Below are 20,650 nucleotides of genomic sequence, written 5' to 3' on the forward strand. Positions count from 1 at the left end.
CTTGTTGGGGCTAGGGACATGCAATCTGGATTTCCAAAGAGAGCCAGTGACATATGGAATGTTGAGATAGAGGATACAATTACACCTGCTTTTGTGGTATCTAATGATGGATGAGGGAAAGCAAATTAGGTCTAAACGGCAGCCAAACTGAGGTGTTTTTATTATCCTTGGTATTCCTTTGCCACTGTTCTTGTCTTGACCAAAAAAGCTGAGTGTTTCTCCTCTAACCGCTCCAACAGTCAACATTCTTGTCATAAACGACAGCCAGGAATTATGTATGTCGCTCAAAAAAACAAATGTAATGAAAAGCTGCAACTTTTAAATTAAGGTGGCCTGAACTATCTTTGCCTTTCTGGACAGGCCATAGAGAGCTATACTCTTTGACAGCTGTTGCCCTGCACTGGAGTATGCACTATATGTTGTCCGGTTTACGTGATTAAGAATTGGCCTTTAGTGGTTTCAGACGGTGTGTGAAGTTTGAGATACTCTGCTTAGATCATAGGACAGTCCAGGACAAAGGACCACAATATTTGAGACAACCTTTTAGGAGACTTCTTTGGAGGAGACTATTAAGCTTTAAGGATAACTTTACGCTGGCCCCCGCTAGGTTAAGTGAGGGAGGTTGCTATGGGTACCTTTCAAACAGGTCATCACAGAAGTTGCACAGGTGTGCTTTCATTGTGTCAAAAGAGCAAAGAGCAATCAACAGGCATCCTTAATCATTTACTTATTGCTTGCATTAACCTGGCCTTAGGGCTAAAACATGTTACGAGTAAGTACAAAACTTCAGGCATTGTTAGTATGTAATTTCACAATGTAGCACTTTGGGATCTGATTGCTATGACAGATGGAAGGACTTCGATGACTACGGAATTCCGGAAAGTATATATTTGAACCATAGAGCACAGCCCTTCAAAATGGAGTGCATACTCCACAAAATGGTGACCTTAGGAGAGAATGCCAACTTCCCAGACCTGCAAGCTTCAGACAAGGTGTGGACCCTGTGCACACTCAAAATGGCAGACTTAAAGTGGGGTGCAGACTTCCAAAAATGGCTGCCTCTGTGTATGGTAAGGGGTCCCTAAAAAGGTGGCATCCTGGACGGGGCGGTGCGGTCCAAGACGGATGGAAGGGAAGCATTCAGTTCGTCATGGGTTGGGTTAAGCCTGGAACGTGCACGGCCATGTGAATCATCTGCTGTGATGCACTTGATGGATAGTATAGGATCTCTTTAGGTAGAACATCCAGATATATCTCTTCATTTCTTTATAAAGTGACATACTGTGTTATAAAGTATCAAAAAATAGTTTTCAGCATCAAGTGATTTTTGCATTTGTCTTACATGTATGCCAGTGGGTTTGTGTTATGGAATCAAATAAGCAGTGCGAAAAAGCTTTTGCAATTTTGAAGTCTGGCGTAAGCGGTTTTAATTCCACCCCTAATTGTTCCGTTCACGAGCGAACTGTCCATTAAGGAGAGTTGTGGTACTTACACAGCACAGTGCAAAGGAGTAAAAGGGTTGCCATCAAATTTGCGCAAGGATTTCTGCTCCATTAGTACCTCTAGACAATTTTCATGACCTTCAAGAGAAAAGATGATGGTTTTTAATAATGACAAGAAAGCAGTAGTATGTCCTTTAAAAGTAATTCACAGCAATACATTTTTGTGCATGTATTAATAAATATAGCCTCTCATTAACTAGCGGATATTCAACAGCACTCAAGGTTGTGCAGCAGATTTCCGTTCTGTAATAGCACGGCTACTGTCTTGCTATAAGTGAAGATGTTATTTATGAAATCTCATTATTTACCCCAGGTGAAGCCATCTCCAACCCACATAGTCACAATTTCTCCCTCTGAAGTGGAGCCCTGACATCAGGTTTAAGACGACGAAAAGCACGTCCATTTCAACCAGTTCTAATTAGTGAGCCCTCGGATGCCATCGGCTGGCGCGGTCAGGGCCTGCTTTAGCGCTGGTGACAACTGGTGCAACAATCATTTTTGGCACCCCCACGCCCCATAACCGCCTCTTCAGATTCTCTCACTACTACTTGGCAAAAGTGCCCCTCAATTCTCCAATTATAGATTATTACTAAACATAGCGCCCCCCCCTGAGGTCAGTGCCCCCTCCACAGGTCAGCACCCAGTGTGGCTGCACCAGTCGCACTGCCCTAAAGCCGGCCATGGACGCGGGTAACGTTTGCAAACCAACTAGTGCAGGGCTCTGAGTGGTCCGGGTCTCAATCTCGGTGGACCTTGAAATGGGTCCCTATTGGGCCCTTTATTCCTGTCCTTCACTTTAATGACAAAACACATCAATTTCAGAACACTGAATATAAAAAAACTTTAAGGCAATGCCTGTCAGCGATTTAGTTCCTAAATATATTTCAAATGTTTAACTTATTCTTGCATTTCATAAGAATGTTAGCTATTTCCAGGATGTTGTGTTTCTGTATCTTTTCGCGTAGCATGTTACTCCTGTGTGCCTACTTTGAACTGAGTCACCGCCTAATAAGTCATGACTGGGAGCTCTGAAGCGGATGGCAGTGCGAGATTATCAGAGTCAGTTGGTCACAATTGGTGTTCAGAATATATGGTCACCTAATCCTTTGCCTCTCTGCAGGGTGCACAGAGCAATGGTCATGTACCACAGTTGCAATTGTGTTTCTGCGCAAACGTGTGTGAAGTAGGGACATAGTTGTCATAGATAGTATTGACAAGGCAAAAGTAAAAAGACAACATGGGGCTTACAGGTGACTGCATGTACGTTTGGGGCTGGTGAAGAGAAGGAGATGCATTCCGAGAGAATGACAAGAGGGAGATAAAGAGGGAAGGGATGAGGTGTAAGATATGCAGACGGACGAGATATGGAAAGAAAAAGGGTATGTAATATCTAACACAGAGTGGACATTGCAGTGGTGACTGAGACACCCCTGAAGGCAACTACAAGCCTCAGTAATGTTCAACTCACAAGCTCATAATTTCAGAATCAAAATCATTGTTATCCATTTATTTTAAATAGCTAACACCCATTGACAAAGCCAATAGTCCGGGCTGGTTTTAGGTGTATGTCAGTTGTGTAATATATCTACATGCAATAACAAAAACCTCAGAGAGCAACCAAAAATGCCAGTCAGGTGGTATACTATAGGAATCACAGTAATGTTGTTTCTGTGATTAGGCCATACCCTTAATTACAGAGGCCACACCTTTTTAGGGGATGTGCACTAATTTCATCCCACTCAAAGCCCTGAAGGTGCATTAAAGTTAGTGGTTTGTCACCTGAGTCGTTCAGTGGTGCTGTAAACTTATAATACATGGGTACCTGTACAAGGTACCTGTTATGCGTGCACCATTGGTAGTACATTGGGTCGAATTTTCGACACATTGTGAGCTACGAAAACCAAATATTTCAGCCATTCCTGCCAGGGGCTCCACAGACTCTACTACGTACTATAAAGTGAAGTCTATTTTTCCTTCAGATATCCGCACAAATATGAAAAGTTTTCAAGCAGCGTGTATTACGACCTGTTGATGGATGGTGGTGGAGGTACTCAATCAATCAGTCAGTCATTTGTTAAGCGCACTACATACCCGTGAGGGTCTCAAGGCGCTGGGAGGGGGCCGCTACTGATCGAACAGCCAGGTCTTTAGTGTCCTCCTGAAGTTCAGCAGGTCTTGGGTCTTTCGTAGGCTCAGTAGGAGGGTGTTCCATGTCTTGGCGGCGAGGTGGGAGAAGGATCTCCCGCAGGTGGTTGTTCTTCAGATGTGCGGGACGGTGGCAAGTGAGAGGTCGGCGGAGCGTAGCTGGCGGTTGGGGGTGTAGAAGGAGAGCCGTCTGTTGAGGTAGGCTGGGCCGGTCTTGTCTTGTGGAGTGCCTTGCGTGCCTGGATGAGGAGTTTGAAGGATATCCTCTTGTTGACGTTGAGGTAATAAGGGAATAAACTCTAGTTTCTAATCTGAAATAGTTTCCTTATTTTCAGAATATAGGGTTTCTCTTCCGAGAATTATTGGTATGTCCTTATAAATTGTCTTTAATGGTCTTCAATGGTACAACCACCAGGTGCCCCAAAAGAAAGCAGCGAGAAGAAAGGTTAAATCCTTCTTTATACCGCCCCCACCCCGCCTGACTGTTCAGAAGAATTCCCATCCTATTCATACCCGTCCTTCACCTAAAGGGTCCAGAAAGGTGTATTACAACCCGAAGACTCTTTTTCTGTTCTGTCAGACCTTCCCTTCTGTCTATTTCCACCCAACCACCTATCTGTAGAGCTGACAGGACCGTCCTCTTCCAGATAAAAAATGACAGAAGCCCCATGCATGTATTCTTCAGCAGAACCATGAGAAGAGCCTGAGCTCAGTGGGAAAGAACAGCTAATGCTCACTCAGGACACTTCCGATCTCCCTTCAATAGACCGCCACTGGCAGCGCTGTAAAGAGGGGGTCTTTAAAAAGGGTGCAGCCTCAGAAGCATAACTAGGATTTGTTTCCAAGAGGCGTGGTCTATCTATTTGAGTGTGTGGCTTAAAACATGTAAACTAAGATCCTGTGCTTGGAATAGCAACCCTCCAGATCAGTATTTTAGATGCCACTCTGAGCTTTCCGGTATTGCATCCAGACATATCACACAGTATTGGGCATACACCTAAAACAAGCCAGACCTATTGGCAAAGCTTGTTTGCAGTATCAGCTAAATAAGAAATTTGAATTAAAATATTTCAATTCTGAAAATATGAGACTGTGGTTTAAACATTACTAAAGTCTGGGGAAGGGGTAGTGGTGTTTAAAGTGTCATAGACCCTTCCATTCTTCCCTTCACACCACTGTCCTCTGCAGTTTCTCAGATACTTACACCCTTTTTTTCCTTCCTTGCATCTTCCTAAAGTCCACAATCTGTATATCTCACACCTCATCACTTTCCTCTTTGGCATTCTTTTTTTACTCTCTTGCATGTACTTTCTTGCTTCTCCTCACTTCATCACTTTGCAACACACACAGTCCACCCACTCGCCTATTAGCACTGTATTTTCCTTTACTTTCTCCCTGTCAATATTCTGGCAGATGGGTAATCCTTCAAGCACTTTACATAGAATAACAACAAGCGCATGTGACCATTGCCCTGTGCAAAGTGCAGAGGGGCCAAGGATTGGATGAATATGTATTCTGAACGTTTTTATGACTCGCTGACAGTCACTGTGAGACACAATCACTGCCTTAAGCACCAGAACTCTTAATCGAGGTCCGTTATAAACACCGACCCACAATCTGAACTCGCGAAGACACCTAGAAGTGACTCATTTTGCAGTGCGCATAATCATGGAGAAAACCCCTGCAGAAAAACCAACTACTCTTAAAGAATGCGAGAATAAGTAAAACATGTGTAATATAAACAGAAACTACAATGCTGACAGATTGCCTTAACAGGTTGTACATTGTTCAGAAATCGATCAGTGCATTTGCTTAGCAGGTTTTGGTAATGAATATGGATAGAGACCAGTTTCAATGTCACTTTTTAATTATAGGCAGGCCTGGGATCTGGCCCACTGTAAAGCCCTGGCCATATCTCAGCCCCCTTGGGTACCACTGAGAGTAACCGAACGAGGCAGAGGGCAGACTCACAGGTGGAACGCACAGATGGGAGAAGGCCAGAAGCAAGGAAAATATGATCAGTTTAAGGATGTAGGCCAACAGCTGGCAGGGAGAGAGGGTCGCTGCACAGCCAGAATAGAGTGGAGCAGAAGAAGCAGAATAAAGGCAGTCTGGACAAGAAAGCGGACAAAGGCACACAGAAGAAGGCTATTGACTGTGGCAGTGGGAAGGTATACCACACGTGGGGCCCGATTTAAATGTTGGTGGTAAGTATACTCTGTTGCAGCGGCAGCAGCGTGTGCTTAACGCCAACATGATGGTCCATCGGCCAAATCTCATTGTTAGCAGACCATAGCGACTCCCATGGCGAGGGGGGCTTTGTTTTATTTATTTTTAAAACACAATACCCAACCTGGGTTTTTCCATTTAAAAATATTCGAAGGAGCCATGGGGCAAAGTTTCAACGCATTCACAAATGCTAAAAATGTCCGTCAGTCTGATGGACATATCTGAATCTGGTGGTCGGGACCTCCACCAGGGCAAGGGGGTATTGTACTCTGTTGCCCTCGCAGAACACGGCCTGACTGCCAAGAATTAAATCAAGCCCTACATTCTGTATGGAGTATGACCATATTAAGGGCTCAAACGCTCCCACCCATTTTAGCATTTTATGAATTAAATGGAATTCAAGTAGTTTCCATGCTTGAATTCATTCAGCTAGAAACTGTCCCCAACTTGTCTAGGGAGGGTGCCTTTCCAGGACTGCATAGACTTCAAAGGTATGGGCTTTTCAGGCAGTCTCTTAAGTCACTCTGCAAGCAATCTGATTGCTTCAATTTTTATTTTGCTTTCGACTTCTTTTCTGCATCCTTCCTCAACCTTGTAGTGAAGTGCACTATTATTTAATTTTTTTCACTGAAGACAGTACCTCAGCTAAGCAGCTAGTGCCGTTTTCAACAAAGGGCTACATTTTGAAGAGAATACCCATAAAACATTTTAAGAGTAAAAACATTTCCGATGGGGTAACTCAGGTGTCATGCTGGTACGCCAAGAGGATTGGAAACAGGTGCATCAGAGGCACAGCTGTGTCCTTTGTACATACACTAGAAAGACACACTTTGACTACAATCTCCACTGAATAAGCAGCACCACATTGTAAGTGCTCTTTGGTCGCTCTCTTGTATCCGGTACAAAAAAGGCCATCACTGTACTACACAGGCTGCTTCAGATTGCCAGAATGGACATACAGCTGTTGTCTGACGCGCCTATGGCCGAGGCCAGGGGAGCAGATTTTTTTTTTTTCTGTAGGTGAAGTAGCACCTCTGCTGGGCTGACCTGATTGCTGGAGTTCAACCTAAAAGGCTAATGCAACCTTGGGGTGAATGTCATTTGTTCCAAGCCTACAGTCAGGCCAACTCATTACCATGTGCAGAATGACCATGAACCAGGGACTAGGGTGCTCATCATGGTGCTCCTCCTCCCATCCTACCCGGTCCCTCGGGGTGGCAATGAGTTCTCGTAAAAGCTTCTATTTTGAGTTACACACTTAGAGAAAGCCTTGCTGTATGGGGGAGTGTGAGGAATAAGGGGGACAGGGGAGCTGCCAGCTGAGGAGTGGTGAGGGAGGAGGCAATGAAGGGGGATCTGGTTTTGTCCCTCACAGTCTGCAATGATCTTGCCAACCTTCTTGTTTTAAGACTGTGCAATGACATATCACCCTGAGATAGGGAGTTTCATTCAAATAACTGTATTTTAGCCCCATTTCTGTTTTTATGTTATATTAATGCTTTGGACACAGCCCTGGGCTCCTTTAATGATATTCTCAGAATCGGACCTAACCCAGTCCCAGCTTTACTCTATGCGGAGGATGCGGTTTTAATTGCACATACAGCAAATGATTTGCAAAAACTTTTAAATGTGTTTAACTTTGTTATGACTAATTTAAATCTTAAAGTGAATCACAAAAAATCCTTCAATTTATCTTGTGGTCCTAAAACACAAAATAAAAAGAATTTTTATAAGGGAAACTCCAATTGCCAAGATCTCCAACTTTAATTACCCAAGTATTTTATCTGAAGCCGATTTGACCGAGGGTGGGTTAATAAACCTAAAACCTCAGAAAATAGAGATAGTATGTTACTCGATTTTATAATATGCAAGAAAACTGAGCCATACGCCCATAAAGGAGATTACCTAACTTTAAAAGAGTAAATGCATTGCTGCAGGCCCCCATGGAGCAGCTGGTTTGGGTTATGAATCCCTGGACAGACCGCAGTCAACCAAGACTACATTTCTCTGTTGACTTTTGTCTATCCCTAAATCAACTTCTAGTTTCATTTCGCACCTTGAAATATGTATGGTGTTCTTGGAAGACATTGTTAAAAAGGCTCCACTTTTATTGTGGGTAAAACTATGGAGCACTCCTGAAGCTTGGTTCTCTGATGTGTTTTGAAGGACTGTTTAAATTTAAGTAATTTAGCTCCATCCTATGGTTGGCCAACAAGAGGAATACTTTTTCTTAGACTTAAGATCACTTTTTGATTCTCCAGACAGTATTGGACCACAAACAAAACATAGGTAAAGCGGAAATCATCTAGCACAGAGAAGAGGCTCAAATGGTGAGAGCTTTAGAAATGGCTTCAGTATTGAATTACTTACCAATCTCTACAACTTCTGGAATAGTTAAAATAGATATTTAATCCAGAACATAGATTTTACTTAACAGGGTAAAGATTAAATACAATCGATTTTCCTTACACAGGATCTTGTTTCGTACAGTGGCGGCTCCCAGTGGGAGTGCTTCCGGGCTGTGAGGCGGGGCAGGGAAGGGGCAGGGTGGAGGTGGTGATGGAGCAGATTTCATCTGCAGTCAGGCATTGTTTTATTTTTTGTGCTTCAGACAAACTGCATTTAAATCGCCACGCACATTTTGGTGCAAGTTAAAAACATGGCACATCAAAAATATGAAAAAGAGGCCTATTCACTCTCAAATGCTTTTGCTGAATTAACATGTGTTTTTGCAATGTAGAGAAAAGTGGCCTTTTTAGCTTTGAAGATTAATAGAATATGTTTCTCTCTTCCCAGCTCATCCCTTGCAGTCAAAATTAACTATTTCTGTCTTAAGAGACTTTGACTTGTTGAAAATTTACACTACAGCATGAAAGTGCTATTTTGCACATTGCACATTTTTGCATGTTGTCATAAATAATAGAAAAGCTGCTTTACGCTAGTAGCTTGGCTAGGTAAACATTTATAAGGAGTATTAGTATGAATTTGGGAAACATAATGGGCTGATTTACATGAAATTAACATTATCTTTGTGTGTATTTTATTTTTGGGGCCTACCATTAAATGGCTGCCTGTGAAACCATCAAAGCTATGGCTTGCTTTGAAAGAGAAGAGAGCATGCACAGACTGTACCAGCTTTCCTAAAGGAGTCAAGGACATCTTGAACTGTACATTCTTGTGATTCTGCCAATGTACCAGTGTTAGTTAAAAGTGTCCATCTGACTGCGCTTTGGCAGGAAGGAAGGAACTATAGAAACATTTTCCCTAGCAATTGTTGCAAACTTATAAAATGTATTTATTATGTATGCTTCTTTTGTTAAAACTGATATAGTCAGGTTTTTAGAATGAGTCAGGGTGCTGAGAACTCATGCCATCATGACGGACCAATCACGTACAGGTTTTCCTGAAGTTGACACATTTTGTGTAGTCTGCCAAAATTTTGTGTATAAACACTACCTCTCCGGAGGAGGGGTTGGCTTTTCAGCTCAGCTGACTTCTAGGCTCATTAGGGGGGTGTGTGAGCTCTTGAGAGAAGGAACAGATTAGGCCAGACATCCTATGGGTTAGGTACGAGATCGTCACGGGTGCGTGGGCGTCCGAGGAGAGTCAGGGGGAGGTTTCTTGCTTCCACGTCATATTTTTGCTCTGCAGGCCACATCCCTTTGAGGTCTGGTGATGGGCGGGCTGTCTCCCTCCCTGCTTGCTCTTTAGACACAGACAGATGCAGAAGGGCACCAAACAGATAGAAAGGTTTTTTTAGATTTAGATGCTAAACTTTCCGTTATGCTTTGACTAATTAATTAGGTCTGAAAAGATTTATTTGACTTATGCATTTATTTCTCTTTATTGGAGATTTTTGCAAACTATTTGATTTTTGATTCGCCTTGCAAGACTATTTTTCTTAGAAACTCTTTAAGAATTTTGAATGACATTTGGCGCCACATTTTCTATCCTATTTGTAATGCTTATATGCAGACTGTAAAATGTTCTGTATTAATGCTTTTTTTTCTGTTTTCCAAATTCTGTAACCTGATTGATATTTTAATAATGAATAAAGGGTCAGAGAAAACTTAACTTTTGACTAGAAAATAAAACCCTTTAAATACTCAACAACTCTCTTTATTGGCTTAAAATAATAATTGCATTTTTGACTGCTCATGATTATTAAAGTCTCCTGAAGGTAATACATAGTGTGAAGGGCCCAACACCTTTTGAGCGGTAAATTAGAGGTAGCATGAGGGTTTTGCATTGAGAAATTACCAGAAGAAATTACCGCTCCATCAGTGGCGTTGGAGTCAGACATACGACGGCCAGGAGTAAAGTAAGTAAATAAATAAATACAACTATTTACCTTGCGCTCACTGCAGCACCGAGTTGACGATGCAGCGAGTGCAAGGTAAATAGTTTTATTTATTTATTTACTTACTTTACTCCTGGCCGTCGTACGTCCGACTCCACTATCCCACCACCATGGCCCTCCCCTGCCCTGCCCCGTAGCACTCCCTCTGCGAGCCACTACTGGGATTGTATCTTTACCAAGATGTCCATGTGATGCTTCTTCTACTCAAACTACGACGCATTTTATGCTATTTTGCACTTCATACCGCACCTTGAGAGTTCCCTTTTTATACCCAATTTTATTGTGTGAGCTCTTTACATCTAACTAAGTAGAGATGGATTTTTAAAAACGTTTATCTTCTATGGAAATCTGTTTTGTTATTCTCACATTTTTGCTGCTATCAAACTAAGAAGGAGGTATGCTTTATGATCCTAGAAATGTTCTCAAGCCTGGTGACTGTATTTTATTTGATGCTTTTATGGTCTTTTTTTTAATGACTGAATAAAGATGGGAGTGAGATAGAAATAAGGGGATATGGTGGCCGCCAGCTGAGGAGTGGCGAGTCCTCCCTGCAGGCCGTAAGGATCTAGCAACATTTTTGTTTTAATACCGTACAGTGACATATCACACTGAGAAAGGGAGTTTAATCCAAATGAAATTTCACCAGCGTACACAAGTGGAAGTGAACAAGGGCTCTAGGGGCGCTTGAGGGAACCGAACGGGTACAAAGAAAATGCCTTTTTCAATGTTACTGTGAAAACAAATTCAAAGTTCTAGAAGGCATGTTGCAACAGTTTTTGGCAGGTAACAGTAAGAAAATCAAATGTAGTAGGGAGGGAGACAGGGGTGAAATGGGAAGAGACAGAAAGAAAAACAGAAGTGAGATTGGAGAAGGGAGAAAAAAATAAGGCAAGAGGGAGAAAAATAGGAGAGAAGATCAGAAAGTTGGAGCATGGGAGGGAAGAAGAGAAATGCATTGAAGGATGGTTTCAGATGGGAAGGAGGGGTAAGAATGGGTAAGAGAGACAGCTAAATGGGGCTAAAACTTAGGAATTCTATTGGGAATGTCCTCCTGTTGAAAGGTAGCGGTGAGATACAGCAAGCAGTCACTGGATGTTGCAGAGCAGTAAATGGGACACAATGAAACTTTAGGTGTTATGTAAGGCACAGGGAAGTGTGCAGGCTAATGGGAAGTGGGCGAGTGAGAGATGTGTAGATAGAGAGGGAAAGAAAAGATGACCCAAAGAAAGTTAAATGGTGAGAACAAAAAAAGTGGTGGAGCAAGAAAGAGATTGCACTCAAAATGTTTATCGAAAGGCACACAGTACAGAAACAGCACAAATAGCTGGATTAGAGGACTGAGGTTCATTCTAGATGGCGAAGGTTGGGCAGCTTTGATATTATTATATCTCTCAGCGGCCTTTGCTAGAGTCAATCATAATATTCTTATTGACTGACTTGCTTAACTCGAAATAGGTGTACTTGCGCTTAAATTGATAACCTCTTTTCTAGTGAATAGATTAAACCATGTTGCTATGGGCGACTTAACTGTGGCAGCAAATCCGCGACGGTGGGGCAGGTCAGTGGAGTGGGCGGGGCCGTGTCGGCCAATTCACGTGTGCAGCACTACGAAGGTAGTGCGTGCGACGGCCGCTGGCCGATAAAAGCACGCAAGGGGTTAATCTCTGAACAGTTTTGTCTGCTATGGGGGGTACCTCAAGGCTCATCACTGAGCCCTACTCATTTTAATCTCTATGTTACTCCCCTGACAAGACTTATAAAATCATTGGGTGTCTTGGTGGTATCGTACGCCGATAACACCCAAATTGTAGTATCCACATTAAGCCATCATGTGGAGACTACTCATAGGTTTAGCTCCTGCGTGTCGCACGTAAAATGCTGGATGAGATCAAACTGCCTAAAGCTTAACTCCAAAAAGACTGAGGTCCTTCTTTTTGATAAAGACAACTCCTTCTGGTCAGCCAGCTGGCAGCCGCAAGATATTGGGGTTCCACCCACCCCAGTGCGGAAAGTGAGGAACTTAGAACTTTTTTCATGATAAACTCTATTGGTAAGGTAAGTACTCTTGCGTCATCAGTATTCTTCACTCTAAGAATAATCAGAATAATCCCTTTGGACCTTCAGAAGATGGTGGTACAACTTTGGTCCTAGCTAAACTGGACTATGGGAACGCCATTTTCGTCAGCATACAGAAATAATCCCCCCTAAAACTCCAGATGCTGGAGAATGCCTCAGCTCAGCTTCTTGCAAGAATCCCAAAATATCAATCAGCATCACCGGCATTAAACAAGCTGTACTGGCTCCCAGTTGCAAAGAGGATTGAGTTTAAGGTGCTATGTAATGTTTTTAAGTTACTGCACAATATTGCTCCTTACTATCTTCATGAGAAATGTGTCTGGTAAACCTGTCCAGGGTCACTCGTATCCTCAGATGCAAAACTTTTATTATCTATTAAGGTTAAACGAGTTTCATGGGGAGGCAGATGTTTTGACCTTAAGGCTGCAAAACTATGAACTCCCTCTCTGCGAATCTAAGGGAATGCCCAGACCTCCTATTGTTTTGAGAATCCCTGAAGACTTGGCTTTTTAGTCAATAGAGTTGCCATATTTTTGTCTCACCTTCTCCTTCTCGTTTAGAACAGCAGCAGCTCCAAGACGCTTCAGGGCATTGGAGCGCTATATAAAATTATAAATCAAATCAACGAGAAAGAATGGGAGGCAGAATGAAGGTGGGGAGTGAGAGAAAGATGGAAGGTTATGCAGAATGAGACGAAGAAAGGCAGAGAAAGGGAATGATCGAGTCAGAGACAGAATTTCATACAGATTAATGTACTGGGTGAGAATGAGAAATTAAATTTGAAAAAGAGCAGAGAGAGGGAGTGAGGGAGGAAGGGAGAGCGAGCGCGAGAGAGAGAGAGAGAGACTGAAATGTCAGAAAGGGTAAAGAAGGGCTGTGTGTATGTTGGAGAGAGACAGGGGAAAGCAGAGATTGTCTAGGAGATAAAAGAAAAGGCTGTTGTAGTGGGGTGAGTGGGCTTCCTGCAGCATGTTGCATATTCAGAACATGTCAACAATGCAAAACTCATTAAGTACCAAGCTGTGTGAGACCCCTCTCCTCCCCCCATATATCCCATGCAGAGAGGCTTCTGTGTGACAACCAGAGAAAGAGTCAGAGGGGTACACACCGTGGATGCCTAAGGGTTAGCAGGGAGTTTGGTAAACACCTAAGGGTAGCAGTCCAAGGGCGGACTAATGCACCTGTTCAACGATGAGCAGTTACATTAGTGATCCAAAAGTGAGCTGGCACTTCAGGTACCTGTGACTGAGCAGGATCTTCCGTGTTGGAGTGAGCAAGAGCTACAAGGCGGAAGGTTGACCAGAGACATCACTGACAGAGAACAGAGGGTAACCTCCATCCCGAAGGCACGAGCGAGTGAGCAGAAGCTTCAGGGATCTTAGGGCCAGATCTATGATGGATAGTTGCATGAGCAAACGGATCTTAGACTTGTTTGCGCATGCAAAAATCCTTTTGGTCATGTACAAACCCGATTTTGCTACTTGCAAATGTTTGCGACTCGCAAAATAGTGTTTTGCGACTCGCTATTAGGAGGGGCGTTCCCTTCCTAAGAGCATCCCCAAATGCCATGTATGACTGTTTTGCGACCAGTTGCAGTTTACCACCCTTCAGAGAAGAGTGGTAAACCACTTGCAAACGGGAAGGGGTCCCCAGAGGACCCCTTCCCCTTTGTGACTGGCTCTAACAATATTTTTTAAGGGCAGGCAGTGGTCCCAAGGACTACTACCTGCCCTTAAAACATGAAACAAAAACGTTTCATTGTTCTATTTTTAATCGCATCCCGTTTTCCTTTAAGGAAAACGGACTCCATTAAAAAAATGCTTGATTGAAAAGCAGTCCCAGACATGGAGTTGTGCTGAGCCCAGCAGGCCACCATACATGGGAGAGCCAGCCATTCCAAATAAGGTCGCAAATTGAGAGTGCCTCATGAATAGGCATGAGGCATGCAATTTGCGACCCCATTGGGAATCACAATCAGTGTTGCAGACATTGTTGTACATACCAATTTGCGACTCGGAAATTGTGAGTCACTATTGCAACGCAATTTGCAAGTCTCAAACTCCTTGGTCGTACATCTGGCCCTAAGTCTGAAAAGGAGCCTCTGGGGACTTGCAGTGGAAATTATATAACGTGTCCAGTTGGTGAGTGGTTGGTTTAGGGGGTTAACTAATGGGGGACAAGATGCTCGATGCCTTAAGGTGAGCAGTTCTCCGGAGGACAAACAGAAGCCTCCAGACCTAATTATAAACATAATCCCTCTGGATCCTAGTGATTAATTGGAAATGAGGATCCATAAAGATTAGCAGGAGCTTTAGGTCCTTGTGGCGGGCAGAGGAATCAGGCATCCGAGGGTGAGCATGAGCTCAGAGAACTAAGGGTAAGCAACAGATACAGGGACCGAAGATGGAAAATTTTGTAGACCTGGAGACATGTAGCATTGAACTGTAGTGGAGTAATGGTGTTTCCACTCTTAACCAACACAACTAACCCTACAATATTTAGAATGCTTCATTTACCATACATTTCTGCTAAATGTAGGCACCTAATACTAACTCAGACATGTTTCATAAAAGGTCATGGTCTGCAAATGTGTCCCAAGCCACTTTTTAGTCCAAATTCGACCCGAACCTTGTGTAATAACTCTGAGACCAGAGCTGTCAAATGTAGTTGGCAAATGCCTAACTACGTCCCCAGTTCAACTAATGGGCTTGGGCAGGTACCGGACACAGCGATGGTGAGCAGGGGTGACGGAGCTATGGAGCACCGGCCCACACATTTACTGAAAGTTCTAGAATTGTGGACGTTTTGGGAGATATTTAACACTTGGTTGCTCCCAGAGATGCTGGGGATGGTATGCTTGATATACTTTGTAGTTTGCTCGCCTCAGCGCCATGAATCGTAGGCGCTAGTGCACTCTATAAATATGAAATGAAATAAAACTGAATCTGTCAGAATACTGTGGCATGTATACAGTAACTTACCATTATAGCAGGCCCAGTGCATTGGAGTGTAACCTTGATTATCTCTTAAGCTGCAGTCGCCCTCTGAAAGTGCTATTTGTAACAACTCGCTCAGCCATGTGGCGTGACCTCGAGCCGCGGCATAGTGCAAAGGGGTTCTTCCTCTTACATCCTGGCACAGTATGGACGCCTCTTGATCCAACAGCATTTGAACACATTCCTCGTGACCTGTCATAATCTGATATAAAGAAACACTGTTTAAAAAAACCTTTGGTTCAGTCTACGGACTTGCCTCCTTGCACTGCAATGTCATACGTCTTACGCTACATGAATAAGAACAGTATTAAGAATAACAACCGATCAATCATGGGGTCCCATGCTGCAACTCTGGGCAATAGCTTGCTTAATCTCCACTACTGCGGCCCACCCGCTGCGGGATGCCTGGCTTTCACCTTGGGGATGCCCAGTAGGGGTTATCTCACAGGGAAAAAGCCAGGACGGGTTCCCAAGGCAAGCTCCTTGATGCCTTCGGCTGATACGTGCGCTATATAAGTCGCAATACATTTACATTTACATTAGCACTAAGTAAGCTAAGGACCACTCCACCAGCAAGGGGGATAACATAACCTTTTGCCATTCAAGTGCAATATTGCACCAACATTTGCACCCAATAGTGCAAATTAACATTTGTGCCAACTAATGTGGGACTGAACGTATTCACTAATAATGTCGTTCTTGAACCGGGCATGAACTAAATATGATGTTGTACAAAAGTCTTTGCAAATTTTGAGTCTAGCAGTGCAAACCTCGCATGTGAACGGCAGTAAGCCAAGCAGTCTGTGAATTTCATTAGTACACGTGTCAGCAACAGATAAGTATCAGTAATTTCTTCTTTTGGGCATTTAAAACGCATACATTTATCCATTGCAGTGCTCACATCCGAGAACTACTTAAACAGCAAGGTAGAAGTTCCAACATTTGGTAACACCGTATCTGAACAACACTTCTGCCTCTGAATTCTGTACAGACATGTTTAGACAATGACCATTTTCAAACAGACAGATGACACACAACCATTAAACCTACCCATGAGTGGCACATTATAAACGATTGAAGATATTTCATCTTGAATTCAAATGCTTTTATTCAATTAGGAAAACATAATAGTTTCGAGCAAGGCTGAGCACAATTCTAATATTCAATCCAACTACCAAACAGCTGCTTTAGTTGTTGACACTCAGATTGCAAATTTTGAATCTTAATTGATCACTCCGTACATTTTTCAAAGCAGGACCATTGTAGGAAAATTGTTTCTAACAAGAAACAGAGAAAGGCAGAGGCTTCAGCAACCCTAAGTGCTTGTGACCATGTCTAGGAAAAAACAGAATCAGAAAATGTATACAAAATGATGAAACTGCGGTTTTACATCTGGAGTAGCAGATGGACAACAGGTGCAGCTCGTCCCTCGGTAGAAATTATCTTTAAGCCATGTCGTTTCTGGGGAACCTCATAGCAAGCAACTAGCCAAGATACCAAGAGCTCCCCGAAGAACAATAACTATCTGTGGTCCATCCTGAAAACATTAGTAGTGCCAAGATAATGCCAGAGAGCCTGAGAGCTCATTTACAGCACACTTCATGGCGCCTTACTCTGCGTTTGTGGCAAGAGTTTCGTCGAAGGGAGTGTACTGGTGAATAGAGGGGATCCTATGTACATCTGCGATAACGGAGGATAAAGTTGTTTCTTCCCCCAAAGTGCTACATTGTCCTTTCAGAAAAGGGTTAGCAGGCAGACCCACCAAGAAAGCCCGAGGAGTTCTGTTGACACAATTACAACAAAAAAGTAGCCTTCTTATAAAATATTTTACATCACATTAATGAAGAGGCTCAGAATCCGGACCCAATAGGTATTCCCTCTCTGGATTCAGGTCCAACTGAAAGGACGAGCTAATGAAATACCACAATAAATTTGTTTGAAAAAAAAAGGAAGCTAAAGCAAACGAAAGAAAGATCCTTGGGAGCTACGCTACGAACCAAGATGGCCGCATAAGCTCCCGGCTCCGCCAACCTCCGCCGGCGGCTCGTATATCCGGTTGACTATCCCTTCCTCACACCGGACTCCTGTGCGCATGAAGTGCTCCTGACTCTTGCGGTGCAATCCCGGTCTTCCCAACTTATCGGGTGACGAAGTTATGTCGAGTACTATTCTTGGCCTACTCCAGGGCTGAAGCCGGGACCTCGATTTCTCCTGGAATTGCACAACATCGGCTGTGGGACCAGGGCTGCGTCCGGTCTCCCGAACTTGGACCATTCTTGACATTTTCGAATGGCAACTCAGTGACCGGCTTACGCTGCGGACATCGTACAGTGACGCAAGTGAAGATCAGCAGCCGCGATCGGGGGTCCGACGCCCGGAGACCCTCCTGGGCCGGGGTCGACGGGCTTGGCCCCGCGAGCGGTGAAGGTGTCGACTCTGCCAGTTTAGTGAGCGCCCGCTGCTGTCATCGGCTGTGTGTGTGCCTGGTGCCTCGGAGTTGTGTCCGGGGTTCGTGTCCTGCTTCGTCTCTTCATGAGAGGGGATGGAGGGGTCGGACGGCACAATATCGTTGAGGTCCGTAATGGCCGCCATTGGGGCGCTCCACTCTCAATTCGCCGTCATGTACGCTCGGATGTCTGTACCGCTGGACAACGTTTGTTTGAGACCGGAGCGCGATGCTCCGACATGCTATCAGCAAGCTGTGGTTCCTGTGGAGTCCTCTGCCTATCATTTTGAGATCCCTGGGCAGAAGCTTGATTTAGCCCACTTTGATGCATCTGGCTCCATGGATGGCGCACCTATGATCATTGCTGGCTTTCCCTACTCAATCCTTGCTCGACGGAACACCGTTGCTAAAAGTTTTGATCGCCACGAACATCTCTTCAGTGACTATCAGGGAGGTTCGCCTTTCTTCTTCATCTTTCCTTGCCGGAATTGTGGATATCGCCATCTTCTATCCTGTCTTCGATCCGACTCCATTGACTTGTACTGTGTTGAACGCTTCGATTTCCTTATGATGTCTCTGGATTGGGCGGCAAGGACTATCCTAAAGACACGTACTGGTCAGGGTTGATTTTGGCTTCTGGGGTTTGCTGCGTCATGTGCCACAAGCTGTGATTGTACCTCATATTGTAACGGGGGTCGGGTGGTTTGGTTGATGTCCTCCCCAGGTTGGGGTTCAATACTTGCTTCAAACGGTGGCTAAGATGTCTTGGGGAGGTCGCCAATGGCGGGGGGTAAGGGAGATCAGGAGTGTGTGTGGTGTTCTCCTCCTCCGCTTTCTTTTCCTTTCTTTAGGGTAGTTCCGGGGCGACCGGCACGCTGTTAGTGGGGTAGGCCGTAGCCATTACAGGGGTGCAGGGTGGCGGGTGTTCGGGGGGGTTTTGTTATTTTAGTTTGTTTTGTTCTATGGTCCCTTTCTTTCCTTTCCTCTTCTCAGTAGGGTCGGCTGTTTCTCCTTCTGCCACTTCTTGATTCATGGGGCGTCTATACCAGCTTCTACTTCATTGTCTCCTGAGAGTGGGTTTTCAGGATGGTGCTCGCACTTGATCGCTTGCTGATAGATATATTTTTACTCCTGTTCTGTCACGTGACTAAGGTTGTATTATTTGTTACCTGTTCTTGACTGCAGTGCGTGGTACATCCCCTCATCTCTTATTGCTTCTTAAAGTATGGTACGACGCCTCTTACAGTAATGCCACTACTGCTTCTTCAAAAAAGAAAAAACGAAACCTTTGATATGTCCTTTGTACTGGTGACGCATCTAATCATATGCTGCAATTCTTCGCAGATGTCGCCAGGGTCGATGATAGATGCATACCCTTTAAATTGATTTGCTAATTTGCGGCCGGCCCCTGTGGTTGTAGGCCGGCGCTTGTAATACTTGAATGTATCAATAAAGGTTTTCAAAAAAAGAAAGAAAGATCCTTCAGATAATTTGTCAAAATCAACAGGGGACGTGGATAGCTGTGGTTATATATCACACTGATCTATTTTACAGAAACCTCAAGACTTTGCTCCTCTTATCAAAAACATGTGACTAGCTCCTAACCCATAGTGTGTCTACCCTTGGTCTCCCTTCCTGAACACTCTCCCGCATCCAGCTTGGGCTTCTGTCTGGAAGGTCTTGTGCTATTTTGGGCTTCATAAATGCCCAGAATAATAAACAACTAAATAAATGGAGCACTGTGTCAATGGCTGGACACAACGTCTGTTGAGAGCCCTTTAAAGCTGCCGGAGGAATGGGTGACTTCTCCCAGTAGCCACGGTGCTACCCTGCACAGAATAATGGAGGTGAATCTGACAGGTGTCTCCTTTAGAGGGTCACAGCTGAGAGGAAAACCACAGAAGGAAAAAAACTCCTTTACCAATCTGCAAGGCCTCCCACTCCATCCTGACACCATTAGGGACAAAAAGGAGCTAAACAGGTTAACTGACCCAGAGTCAGCTGATCCACACAGAACTGGATCTAAAACTGCTTAGATGAAAATAGCAAAAGCTCTGTCAGGCAACATAATGCACATGGAATGATCCAAATCTGCTGAGAAAAATCAGGGACGAAAATGGGACGCAGATGCACTGCAAGGCATCCATCTTTCTAAGTGCCTTGTATGCATAAACCAGGAAATTACCTCAGAGGCAGAGACTCTGCTAATTCCTGGAGTCACGTGCCCCTGTTACCTGCCTTGATCCTGCAGCAACACGTTGCACCATCAAGTCAAACTCAACACCATAAGAGAGTTAGCATCCAAACGTTACCATCTGAAGATCTATGTGAAGTGCCACACTCTTACAGTCCTTTCCAGAGCTCTAAAGATTGTTCTGGTTTGGAAGATCAAGAGTCAAAGGTGCCTTAAAGGGCACAATGCATGCATCAAGGGTATGGAATAGGAAGGGGGACCCAAAAAGAATGATCTGAGTAATTATTGGAGGCTCCTCTTTGACAGCCCCTGACAGGCTGTCTAATTATTCTTCTATTGAACCAAGATTGGTTTTAGTAATTATCAAGCCCCCTCCACTAGGAGGTATCTTTCCTGAACCACCAGTGTACACTGCTGAAATGCCTAGGATACCCTGAAGCAAGTCCAAAAGGCTTTTGCGAGTTGAAGTCACTGTTGTCTCTGAGACCACTAAAGGGAGCAGGTCTGAAGTCTGGAGTGGGGAACAATCAATGGTGCAGATTGACATCAGTCTCAGAAGGCAGAGAACTCCCCCTAAAAAACAAAGAACCATCACCACCACTTGCTGAGGCCAGATCTACTGGCTATGCCAATGATTTTTTATTTGGTTTGCATTGCAGCAGTGGTACTGAATTTGTAAGGTCTTGATTCTGGTCATCAAAC

The 20,650-nt window shown here is 44.0% G+C and overlaps 1 protein-coding gene across 4 annotated transcripts in view; it reads right to left on the bottom strand.

Annotated features, from left to right (window-relative positions):
• ANKRD44 (ankyrin repeat domain 44) overlaps positions 1 to 20,650 on the bottom strand; it is a 712,165-nt gene that overhangs the window by 78,733 nt on the left and 612,782 nt on the right. For all 4 annotated transcript variants that reach the window (XM_086955419.1, XM_086955418.1, XM_086955417.1 and 1 more), the window contains exons 21-22: positions 15,294 to 15,510; positions 1,493 to 1,580 (exon numbers count right to left, since the gene is read on the bottom strand). In XM_086955419.1, coding sequence (XP_086811545.1) covers positions 1,493 to 1,580; positions 15,294 to 15,510 — 305 coding nt within the window. The remainder of the gene's footprint in view (positions 1 to 1,492; positions 1,581 to 15,293; positions 15,511 to 20,650) is intronic.

The sequence above is a fragment of the Lissotriton vulgaris genome, chromosome 2_1 (genome assembly GCF_964263255.1).
Source record: "Lissotriton vulgaris chromosome 2_1, aLisVul1.2, whole genome shotgun sequence".
Lineage (NCBI taxonomy): Eukaryota > Metazoa > Chordata > Amphibia > Caudata > Salamandridae > Lissotriton > Lissotriton vulgaris.